We start from the raw sequence: 11,857 nt of genomic DNA on the forward strand, positions 1-11,857 counted from the left end.
TTAGTTCTACATATGTTTTGAATAAATTCAGTTGGAACACAACCGTAGCTGTGAGACCCAACAGTAGATGAGTAAATGAGTAAAATGAGTAAAACGCCAGCAAGGCAGAGGGAAAAAAATATAAGGAGTGCTTGAATTATTAGGTTGGATGTAGCAGGTGGGCAAGGTGTTCGTAAATGTATCATCCCATGAAAAGGCCCATTGAGCGTGGCCTTACTACGTTCTGGCTGAATGGTGAAATGGAGGCCTGTGCACATTTTAATGGGCACATTGTCCCGTCTGTTGCCATAGCTGCTTGTACGAAGAGGTATGGAAACTAGTCGTGTGGAATTGCACAATAACCAGCTGTTCAAGTTTATTAAGCTCTTATTTGTGAGAGATAAAGTGTCGTGCATTTTGAAGCCTGTGATTTTAAGGATTATAAAGTGTCGTTTTCCTCACCTGTAGGATCCATGAAGGCTCGTATTCCGAGGATGTTACTGACGGTGTGCGCAGAAGGCCAGGCCCTGGAAATGCTCACATGTCCAGCCGTCACTGGTACTCCAGGAGGGCTGCCCATTTTAGTGCTAGTGGGTGACATAGTGTTGGGGTAGGAATAAGGGTATATGTGGTTGTAGGGGAGGCCTGCCTGCGCGGAGGCTTGCTTGGTGCTTTCATACTGGTTAGGCTGGGAGAGATTTCCAATCTTGTTGCGTAAAATCCTGCTGATCGAGCTAACCGACGGGACATTGTACTTGTCACAAACACCATCAGCCAAAAGCCTGTCCCGGATCTCCCAAGCAAAGATCCCGGGGTCATTTTGTTTGTAGTCCCTGATGTTTTTCACCACGTTCGGCGTCGTGACTCGGGGTTTGCTTCCACCGATGGCACCGGGTAGTATGGAGCCAGTCTCGTTGTACCTCGCTAAAATCTTGCTCACGCAGCCGTGGGAGACTCGGAGTTGCCTGCTTATATCACAGGGTCTAATCCCGAGCTGAGCCAGCTCTACAATTCTTAACCGTATGGCGTTAGGTAGAGGTCGGCCGTTGACGAACACACCGCCTAGTTGGTTCACCTCTCCATAGGTTTGCTCTGCAGGAAAAGAGAAAGATACGAGTTACGTGTTGTTACTCTTTGAGTTGAGTCCACTAATGTGATCAAAGAAAATATTACAGCGTGTTTTTTCATTGCATTTATTCTGACACATATTCAATTAAGCGAGAAAAAAAATAGTGAGAGGCAAAAGCATTTTAAAATGCTCAGCTGAGACCGTTTGATGCAGTTCAGTTATAATCCACGCCATAAACCGAGTTCATAAAGCTGATAGCTGGTTAGCCTTTACTTTGCAACTATACAAAGTATATAAAGTATTTGGCTGGGATTAGCCTCCAACACAACAAAAACATAAAAAATGGCGAGCTCGAAGAATACAGACAAGAGCGCTTCAAAGAAACGCGTCTCACTGGATAATTGGTTCTGTGGTTAAGTTTACGATTTAAAGCTTTAAACAGGCTGTCATTCCTGCTCAGCAGTGCTGGAAAAAATCCCCCCAAAGAATAAACTTGTTCTCCAAAAGGTTTTTTTTTTATTTGCACATTATCTGAACTTGGAGAAGGGGAAAGGTTCCTTAATTCTCTTTTTACGCAGGCGTGCTGAGTTTGGATACGCTTCCATAAGCTACATGTCACTGAAGCATGCAGACGGTAAAGGCTTACCCATTTGCCTATATGTTTCGAGATGCTTGGAAATATAGGTGTCCTTTCAAATGGCTGAATGCGCCGAGTGAGATCAGAGAAGAAAAGGGAACGGGAGGAATGAGCCCCAGAAGAGAAAACGTAGACCTTTTTAAAATCCTCCGAAAGCAGCGTGCCCGCTTCTTTTTGGAAGCAAGTGCCTGCAAGGTACAATAGCGCCAAAGTGATCTTCATCCGATATATGCAATTTAGAGTTATCCCGGGGAGTCCGGAGCCTGCTGGAATTAATTTGGAGCGTCCTTCAACCTTCGCTGTTATACGCCGAGTCTCTGCTTTGGTTTCATTGGTCGTCCTGAGCTGGAAATGCTCTCAGCCAATACAAACCCCATCCGGTTTAGAGCTGCGCAGCCTCCTGACAGTTTTGCATAGAGGGAAGTGGAGACAGGGAAGCGTTTCATCCACCGTTTCTGGTAAGGACTTGTAATATGGGAGATGTAATAAGCGGGATGACAGTAGAGGTGTAACCTTGCTGAACTCGTTCCAAGTAATTTCAGGTCTAAAATAAAATGGAGCCATTTTTAAGACATGTATTAATATCGATAACGCACGTAGTTCAGTTTGACGGTCATTTTTAATAAATGAATCTCACTCTCTTGAACGTTACAGTGTAATTGTATTCATTTAACTGAAATTGCATCAAATTTGAATGTATGAAACCAGTGACGCGTGTTTATAACAGGGAATGTGTTTGTTTTGTTTTTCTAAATTACCCCCAAAATCTCAAATTATTCTTTTAGAAGATCAGATCTGACACGTTTACAGTTTGTAGAGACTTTTTCTAACTTTTGAGATAAAACAGTTTTGCTTACTTACGCCAACAAATCTTTTTTCCTCTTTCTTTATATTGTATATAATAAATAGGCTGACTGAGCAACTCTGGAGTATTTAAAGGTATTATCCCGCAGAAGCGACTCTCTTGGCCACCAGAGCGGGAGGAAACTTGCACACTTCCCGCCTGAGTCTTTTTATAAGCCAGTGTTAAGGCATCAAACATGGGAAGGGCCTCATGTAATCGATACCTCTGTAGATCGCGGAGCTCCCAGACTATGGCTTATCGACTGGATTCCACAGACATACATTATCACAGCATGTTTTCGGAGTTTCCTGTGCAAGTTTAGAAGGTATCGTTTATAAGCTCGCAAAATGTTACTTGTAAAACTTAACAGTCGACCCAATGGTAACAAGGTGTAGTGTCCCGTCCCCCCCCCCCGTCCCCCCCAACCACACACACACAGACACACACACAATCCTCACACAACACAAGGACGCACGCACGCACATAACCGGCCCAACCCCTCTCCTCTCTGTCTCCTGACTACTTCTCCATCCAAAGCTGAAAGCAGGACACATGGAAAGCATCACGTTAGGTCAGAGGAATAGAGTCAGGGGGGCTGGAGAAGATCGCCTGAAAGCTTCATACCTGCCACGGACACGTTTGGTTTTACTGTGGACTTTGTCTGGAGACCAAGCGACCAGATATCACAAGTCCACATGCTGCATTTCTGCATTTGCAGGTTGTAGAGCGGTGATACTGGACAAACATGAGGAAGCATCAGTTGTGTTCGTTGTTGAGTATAAATTCTATTTAAACATTATTATTATTATTATTATTATTATTATTATTATTATTATTATTATTATTATTATTATTCCTTCTCCGCCAGTGCCCGGCTGGCATTTCTCCCCTCATCTGGACATTGTAGGAACTGCACCGGTTCCCTCAGCACCGCCTCAGCCTCCGTATTTGAATTGGGCACATTTTAAAAATCAGTTTCTGAATGTTGCATGGAAACAAAATATCCAAATAAGCGGCATCGATTAAAACCTTACATTTGCATTTAAAAAAATGCTACACTGATGACTCAGCTTTATTATTGGATACATTTACGCAGACGTTATAACACTTTTTGCCGTTTTTTTCTCCTCAACTGACGTTGGACAGCGCTTCAGGTTTTAGTTTCCTGAACTTGTAATTGTCATAATTGCATCACGTGCATCAGTAATTATTTGGAAATACTGATAAATGATACCTTCATTTTGAAAAGTAAAAAAAACAAAACAACTTTGAATACCGGAATATGAATATATGCTGTATCACATGCACATCTTCCACTGGACTGCATTTTTATTATCTAGTGTTTGTCTCTGTGAAATATATTTATTTTCCAGTCTTGGAAATCTGAATTTCTTGGCTTCCGAGCTTCTCATTTCTCAAATTCAGATGGTTAAAATGATACTGAAGTCAGAAATATGCACGGGAGCGATCTGATTTTCTGCCGCGTGAATCCTGGATGGGTCAGTTAGATAAGAGGCTTCTAGGTCGAGGTCGGTGGTGTGGCTGAATTACAGGAATAAACGAGATTTGACTAAATTGTTTGAATTATTTGTATCCTGTGTTAATGTGTTAGACTGTTGGAACGTTTTCTCTCCATGAAAGTAAACCGCAGCTGCTGCAGGTCTACATTTTGCACGCATGTCAGGTGTACGTTGAACCGTCTGACTTTGTCAAGTGTGACAAAACAAAGCAACCTTGAACCGCCCCCACGTTTTTTTTCAGGAGTCACATTGTATCATGTATATTCATAAAATACATGCCCACATAAACATAAATAAATAAACCCGAAAACGTGCTGTTCAATACCCAATATTTAATTTTAGATCTGAATTTTTTACTCAATGTATTTTGAGGAGCAGTTTGCCCGTGACTACTGTGACAGGTGCGTGGATATTTTCAGATGTTTTCATTTAGCATGAGCATTGATAATGGGGATAATTTGAAGAACAGCAATAAAATTCACGTTATTAAATTCTGTGCAAAAGCAGCTTTTAGTGTGTGTTTACCTTAATTTTTATTAGTTGCAGTGCGTAAGACGAAACTGCAACGTGCAGCATTATTGCGCATTAATGCGTCTAAAGCAAGCTTTTACTGTGAAGAGAAACAAGTGTGATCCGTAGATTAGATATCTTTCCACGGGGAAATCATTAAATGTATTTAGTCTGTATTAAATCCTGCTGAAAAAAGTCAGCCTCTGTTCAGTCTCTTTTTATGCCACCCGTACGTGATGACTTGGGTGTGAGAAAACTTAATTTCATTTAGACCTGCCTTTCGTTTAAACGGGCCTCATTGCATTATTGTAAATGTTCTAAAATTTAACTTGAGAACATGATTTATCATAAATATTTGATTACCTGCGAGCATATATAAAATAAAACGAAGCAAAAAGAAACAAAAAGAAAGTACAAAGGTCTCCAGGGTGTATAGTTTCCCTCCAAATCGCTTTTAGATCAAACGCAAGTTATCTCATCCAACTGACACCTGACACCCGTAAGGTGCAGCGACCCCGGTCGGTAAATATTGATGCTGGTTTTAAGTGGCATCAAAGGATTCTCCTCCTCGGGTGTGCTTTGTCTTTAAAGTTTTAAGGTGAATTTAAAGTTCTATTTTTCGTTGTCTTAGAGGGGCCTAAAATGTTGGAGTATGGTTTTCGTGTGTGTGCGTTGGAATTTAGTGATCTGTCGGAAGCTGTTGTACAATTGTACTCCTTTGTAAATGGGGGAGAAAGCTGAAATTAATGAAGAATACCTACAACCATTTTCGTGTGCATGCACAATAATGCCTCTGTGCAAGTCTAACGCAACCCAGGCCTCTTACTGGCTTCTTGGAGTGAACAAAAAATGCAAACACATTTACGTGATGAGTACGTGATGTTTACATTTACCCTAAAAAGTGTGCAACTTTCTCATTTCTCACCAGGTACCAGGACCCCCTATCGTGCCACCTATAGACACCCCTGTCTTTCCCATTTCAACAAAATCTGTCGGCTATATTTTTTGACATGGTTTCAATTTTCTTTCCACAACCGAGCGAGCCATATTGTTTTATTGAAGAGCTTTTTGTGTGTGTCTACGGTTTTGATTTAGTGTTTGTGAGTTTAGTGATCTCAGCCCTAAATATGGAAATTATTAGTCAGGGTCCAGCCTGCTCGCTTTGAGCACACCAGGAAGAAGACTGCAAGTTTAAAGCAAAGTGTCAGAGAAAGTCCTGAACAGAAAAAATAAATACGCACCATTTGTTTTTTAAATTAATTAACTTATCTTGTTTATATTTGTGCCTGTTGTTGTTGTTGTTGTTTGTTCTGGTTCCATAAAAGGTTTGACTCAACATTTGCCTCTTTTTCAAAATATCACTTGTGTGTGATTTAGAATATTTTTAGCCTTTCACGGGTTCTGTGTGGTAAGAAGCCCTTTTTGCTCATTATAGGAAAAAGGGAGAAATCAATGTTTTTCTGTTGAAAGCCAACCAAGCTCAACCTGTAAAGAAACACAGATTCCTTGGTAAAGTATCCCCCTCCTTTACAAAATAAAGTTTGTCCATTCCTATCTGATCTAGAGGCGGTGATGTGTAGTTTCTTTGTGCTCCTGCTGGTGAAGTTCTGCTAAAAGGAGGCTGGGAAGGCAGCAAGCTCAGTTCTTTTATAGCCGCAAGACCCACTCTGAGCTGCAGAAGACGCCTAATGAGGGTGTGCAGCAGTGCCATGTGAGACATGCCAGCTTTTACCAGGCTGGATAATTGCTCGTGACCTTCACTAAACACGTCTCAAGTGTCTGTGTGTTCTGAACGTACTTCTAATTGTTACATTGAGGGCAACGTCTTAGGATTACACACTCATTGTGAGTGTTTTTGGATGGAAGCCCAGGAAAGTCAAATGTTTTAATTCTGTTTACAATGGGGAGGTGCATTTGTAGCTTGATTTGATGGCATTTACGCTTGAATTAAATGAGCTATGGATGCTTTCTGCTTGTAGTTTACACATCTCAGTGACTATAAAGACTACCAAAACTTTTCAATTAGTACGTCTTAACGAGCTATTTTGTTTTTCTTACTTACTCCACAAGTATGTCATTTTCCTATGGAAAGAGTTCCTTCTGAAATAGGTGGGCTGAATTTGTTTTCATGCCACTGCTTGTCCTCAGTAACTCGTACCAACCCCTAACAGCCCTGCTGCATGTTAGGGACAAACTTGGTTTTCATTAAACTGGAAATTACAAGAAACAACAAAAAATACAAAGAAACTAGTGAAAGTATTAAAAGAAATCACATATTTTACAAACTAACTTATTTGAGCTCTCAGTGCAGCTTTATTTAAAAATTATTTACTCAAAATTTCACCACAGGTAAACGTGTTACCTTTTTAATATGACCCACCACTTAGCATCAGTAGCAGTCAATACGGCACAGGACACAAAATAAAAACTATACCTGGGTCTTCATTACACTGGGACAGAGCTCAAGTTACTGGAGCTGTCTCTAAGAAATCTGTTTTTCATTTATACTGTCTTATTAAGTTAAAAGAAGTTAAAATTGTTAAGCTAACAGAGACAATGTAGCATTACTATTTGATTTGTGTTTAAATTTGGCAACTTAAAATCATCTTGGCTCGAGTATCAAGCAAAAACGAATCTTTATGGAAAGCGACGCTTTAAGCAAAAAGAAATGCTGACAGTGTTTCTAAACAGCCTCTTTAGATGCCACAGCGGCATTCATACGTAATGGAGAATTTATATTTAGGTAAGATTAAACTGTAAGCCGTCGACTTCCTTGTTGTAGCAGCTGCATTTTCTGGAAGACTATAATTTGAATGCAGAATAGTAATTTCTCTGGATATGAAAAGGTGCCTGTGTTTATTGTGGTGTTTTTAATTAAGATAGAGCACATTACTTCTAAATTAGAAGCCATAAGATGACAATCTGCTCAGCAAAAGATAACTTTGCTCAACAGCATATCCATGCTAAGCATCTGCTAACAAACTAATGAAGATGTGACCGAATTGCTTTATCAGATATGGCTTCAAATTACTTACAGAAAGATCAAGAGGTCAGACTTTGAGTGTGTCACACTAATGCCAGAAATGATTGTGCAGACAATACGTGCCATAACTATAATACTATACTATAGTCTGCTGTTTATTTTTGCATCTGTTTCTGTCTCTTTGGGAACCATTCAGCTGTATTTTCTTTTGGAGTAGAAATATTTGGTGAGACTTTAGATTGTGCAGAGTCATTAGAGGCCACAGTCTCACTCCTATGTTTCATCTCACATGGCTATACAATAATAAAGCAGAGTGAAGGGCTCCCTCTGTGCATAAGCAAAGTAGTGATGATCGTTGAAGAAGTGAAGCTCTCTTGCGTGTACAGTTTGATGCTCCTGTGTCCACTCACTTATGCCCTGTTGTTCTTTTTTTGGTGATTCAAATGGTCTGAAACACCTGCAGGAACCAAATTCAAACTGCTAAATAAACAATATAGTCAAATATTTAAAAAATGGCAAAATCTTTTTAACGGGATTTGTTTTCTGACATATTTCCAAAAGCGCTCATTTGAATTGTTACTACATCATTAACACTCACGCTCACAGTCTGTCCAGTCTGTTCTGCCATAAAACTTTTCTAGGCATTGTTTTATGCACCTTGTACTGCCATGTATGGTTTTTGTTTGCAAGTGGGGAAGTGGGGCTTTGCTTGGCTGGATCTGTTGTCAATTAAGGAGGAGCCTTAATTACTTTTGGAGCACTTGAGACTGTATCCATGGCTGTTGCTGATTCATGCCTGCCCTACTTGGAAATCAGCCCAGGGAGTCAAAAACACTGGGTCACATGTGGAAACTGACATTAACCTTGTATGTTGAATCCACAGTACTGCTGTAATGTTTTTGATTAGCGTTTAACCTTTTTATTTTGTTCTTTGTGTTCTCAGATGAAAGCTTTGCTCGGCTAGAGCATTAGGATATCTGTAATTAAAGCAATGATAATTATCACCTCAAAATGAGCCTCTCTTGAGCTGTAAATCCAGTCAATTGTTGGGATTGCAGCTGCGCCAAAAATCTGTGCTTCTAAGTTTAAGAATGCCAGATCTATAATGGAAAATTCTGAAAAGGGACATTCAAGGTCTTCTATCGAATGCAGTGTGATGTTGTTTTCCGCCAAACCAGAAATCAAGGCCTTGGATGGGCCTTTTTTATGTCAGGGATAGGGGTACTGTATCATTTCTGACAGTTGCTCCTTTTAAGATTAATGGGCTTATGAGAACCATGTGTCTTCTTCCAAAAGCCAAGCTCAGTGTCAGTCAATGTTACCAGCATGGTCATGTTGTCCTGACAAAAAGAAATCCCAAAGAGATTCAATATTGATGTCACAACACTGGGAAATCAGAATCTGCCTTTTGAAGGTTGCAGGAACACACAGGCTGGTAGTTACAAGGTCTTATTTTATAATTGTCACAAAAACTAAAGTCATGAATTTACTAATATGTGAATCCTAAGTGACACAGGTCTTCTTCCCTTCAAAATAGTTTATAGAGGTGTAGGGATCTCTCCTTGTACTCTATCAGTTCACTGACCTCACTGAACCACAGCCAGATGCTTATAAATACGTTCCCTTATTTCTACTCTTGCGTGGATGCCAGTTGGGCCGGGAAGCGGGTTTGTTTTGGGAGTTCTCAGTATTTTTCAGCCAGGGCATGCTTTCACGTTTCTAATAAGAGAACTGTGCTGACTTCCTGAAATGCATATGCATTCCTACTTGTGGTCATCTGTCATGGTGGTGATCTGTTGAAAGCTACCAAACCCGAGTCCAGTGTCCGTATAATGAGGACTTGTTTGTCCCAGCACTTGAGGATTAATCAGTGGACGTCTCTCCTCTACGAATTGTGGTGCCGTACTGCAGGAGTCGACATTCAGCAGAGAAAATGTGAAAACTGACTACAGTCTGGGTAGGTGAGGAGTTAAGTCTGCGTCAAACCATGTCAGAAACTCAACTCACATGATTGTTTTTTGGTCACATCTGGACACATTGCTTGTAGAAAATGCGTGTGTAGCTTTTAGTATCCAGGGATCCCTTATGTCCCTTACTAATTTTCCATATTCTAAAGCTAATTATGTGGCATTAACATGTTAATCATGCTGAGTAAAAAACACTTTAAAAAAAGAAGATCAGGCTTATGAGTGGAGATCACTTCAACCTAAAAGGAGTGAGTGAACTTAGCTCACTCATGCTGGTGGTGAAATGTCTGACATGTTTGTACTGAGTAGGGACAGACAGGCCTGCAACCAAGCCTGGACTTGCTGGCCAAGAAAAAGCCCCTCATTGCTCCCCCATTTTCCTCAACATGCCCCTTCCTGAATGAATGTGCTGCGTAGCTTTGCCTATTTAGTCACTGCATGCACAATAATGAGCAAGCGTGCAAAAATCTGCACATAAGAGTGCATATAAACTATGATGCATGTGCAATTCTGTGTTTATAAAGCAGTAATGCAGTAAAGACGTAACGCTGTGTGATTTGTACATAGCACACTACATACAAATATACTATATTTGATTGAAAATAGGTTTGGAAATATATTTTAAAACATGCACTCGTTTTTAATGTGTTACTAACAAACATGTGTCATAAATAAATGCTTTTAAAAAGCCATCTCACCACTCACCACCTTTTATTTCACAAAAAGACCACCTGAGCCTGTCTGATGTAAAGTTGGGAAAGTTGTGCCAGAAGTTTTTAAGAAATCTCTGTATGCAAGGTGCAAGGTTAAAAAGCACACAAACATAATCGTGTAGTGGAAAATAGTATGTGGGGACATGGACACATAAAATGTTGATCATTCAAAGTTGAAAAAGGAAAAATAACTTGAAATGTTGACAAACAATGGAGGCACATTTTCATGTTTTTACAGCCAAGGCCTTTTGTTTTGTAGCTAAACTGTGTTCAGCATGTCTAAGCAAGAGGAATGTCCAGTGATTGAAATCAAGCTGACATGCAACTGAACATTTGTGTCAACAAGAAAGCATTATGCTCACTTAAATAAAAATAAGAATAATTCTTCTCTGTTCTTATAAACTTACAAAGTGTAGCAAAAAACAAAACAAAAACAGAGAAATGATCCGATGAATTGGGAATGTTTCGTCATTATTGAAATGTGTTGAGCCCTGGTGCCCTGTGCCTTTCACCCAAAGACAGCTGGGATAAGCTTCAGCTCCCCTGCAACCCTGAATTTAAAGAAAATGGTTAAGAAAATGAATGGATGGATGATGGAACTAAATGTGTTGGAAGAAAAAATATTGGTAAAAAGATTTTCTTAATCCCAAAAAGTGCAATTTTTTAAAGTAATTATATAAGGCCACTGAGACAGCTGAAAGGATAAACAGTGTAGCTGAATTACTAATCATCACGAGCAAGATCATGATTTGTGTCAATATACCGTCGAGATCAGCTGTAATAATGATTGTATGTGTGGCAGAGCCCACATGTGATGATGTTATTTGTTGGAACAACTTTGGAAAATGGAAAATGTAAAACCGCGATTGCTCAATGCAGTGTTGATGTAACCATATTTGAACTGTGTACACCCATATCCAGCTAATTATGGGCTTGGTCAGAGATCACATTGAGCTTCCTAGAAGACTCACGGTGTTACGAGATGTCAAGGAGAACTTCATCCAGTCTAATTAGAGGACATTTAGCCTCCACAGAAATTTGCTACATATGGAAATTATCGGTGCCATTATCGTGCAAACACTCTGGTAGTTTGATCCACTAAAGACAATTTATTCAAGATGATGAATTAAGTTTCATGCTGTGTAGTGTTATTTTAAACGGTTTTAGTTGTCACAGAACAATTGTCAATGGATATTCTGAAAGAGTGGAAACTTGTTGTCAACAACTGTGTTGATAAATCAAAGCCTCTCTGGTCTGATACGTGATACAATTATCTAAACTGAGAGGTTTATGAGGAGATTTTAAAGTGAGCCCATATGCTGCAGACCACAACCTGCTGCCACATCTCCAAAACATTCAGCTCCATGCTCAAGTGCTTCCTCCCCTGAAAAAAAAAAAGAAAAAAAAAAAAAAAAAGCTCCAGACCTCCCGTCCGAGATAGAGAAACAATTGCAACATCAAACGAAAAGTGCACAGCACACTTCGCAGATGAGAGGGTTGAGTCTTTCCCTGGCAGTGCAAAGTGTTACTGGCTGAAAGCCCCTTTTACTTAAATAGATGTCAAGGATTTCCCCATGACGCAGTGCACAGGATACTTAGCCAAAGGCAAGAGGATAAAACAAAGCTTAGGCATTA

The 11,857-nt window shown here is 39.9% G+C and overlaps 1 protein-coding gene across 1 annotated transcript in view; it reads right to left on the reverse strand.

Moving 5' to 3' along the window:
• The window catches only part of pax1a (paired box 1a), a 4,300-nt gene extending 2,255 nt beyond the window's left edge, over positions 1 to 2,045 (reverse strand). Inside the window, exons 1-2 of the mRNA XM_005922350.3 lie at positions 1,695 to 2,045; positions 442 to 1,071 (exon numbers count right to left, since the gene is read on the reverse strand). Coding sequence (XP_005922412.1) covers positions 442 to 1,071; positions 1,695 to 1,698 — 634 coding nt within the window. The 5' untranslated portion in view covers positions 1,699 to 2,045. The remainder of the gene's footprint in view (positions 1 to 441; positions 1,072 to 1,694) is intronic.
• Between the last annotated feature and the right edge of the window lie 9,812 nt (positions 2,046 to 11,857).

This window comes from Haplochromis burtoni, unplaced genomic scaffold (genome assembly GCF_018398535.1).
Source record: "Haplochromis burtoni strain Fernald_Lab_line unplaced genomic scaffold, NCSU_Asbu1 Contig_55, whole genome shotgun sequence".
NCBI lineage: Eukaryota > Metazoa > Chordata > Actinopteri > Cichliformes > Cichlidae > Haplochromis > Haplochromis burtoni.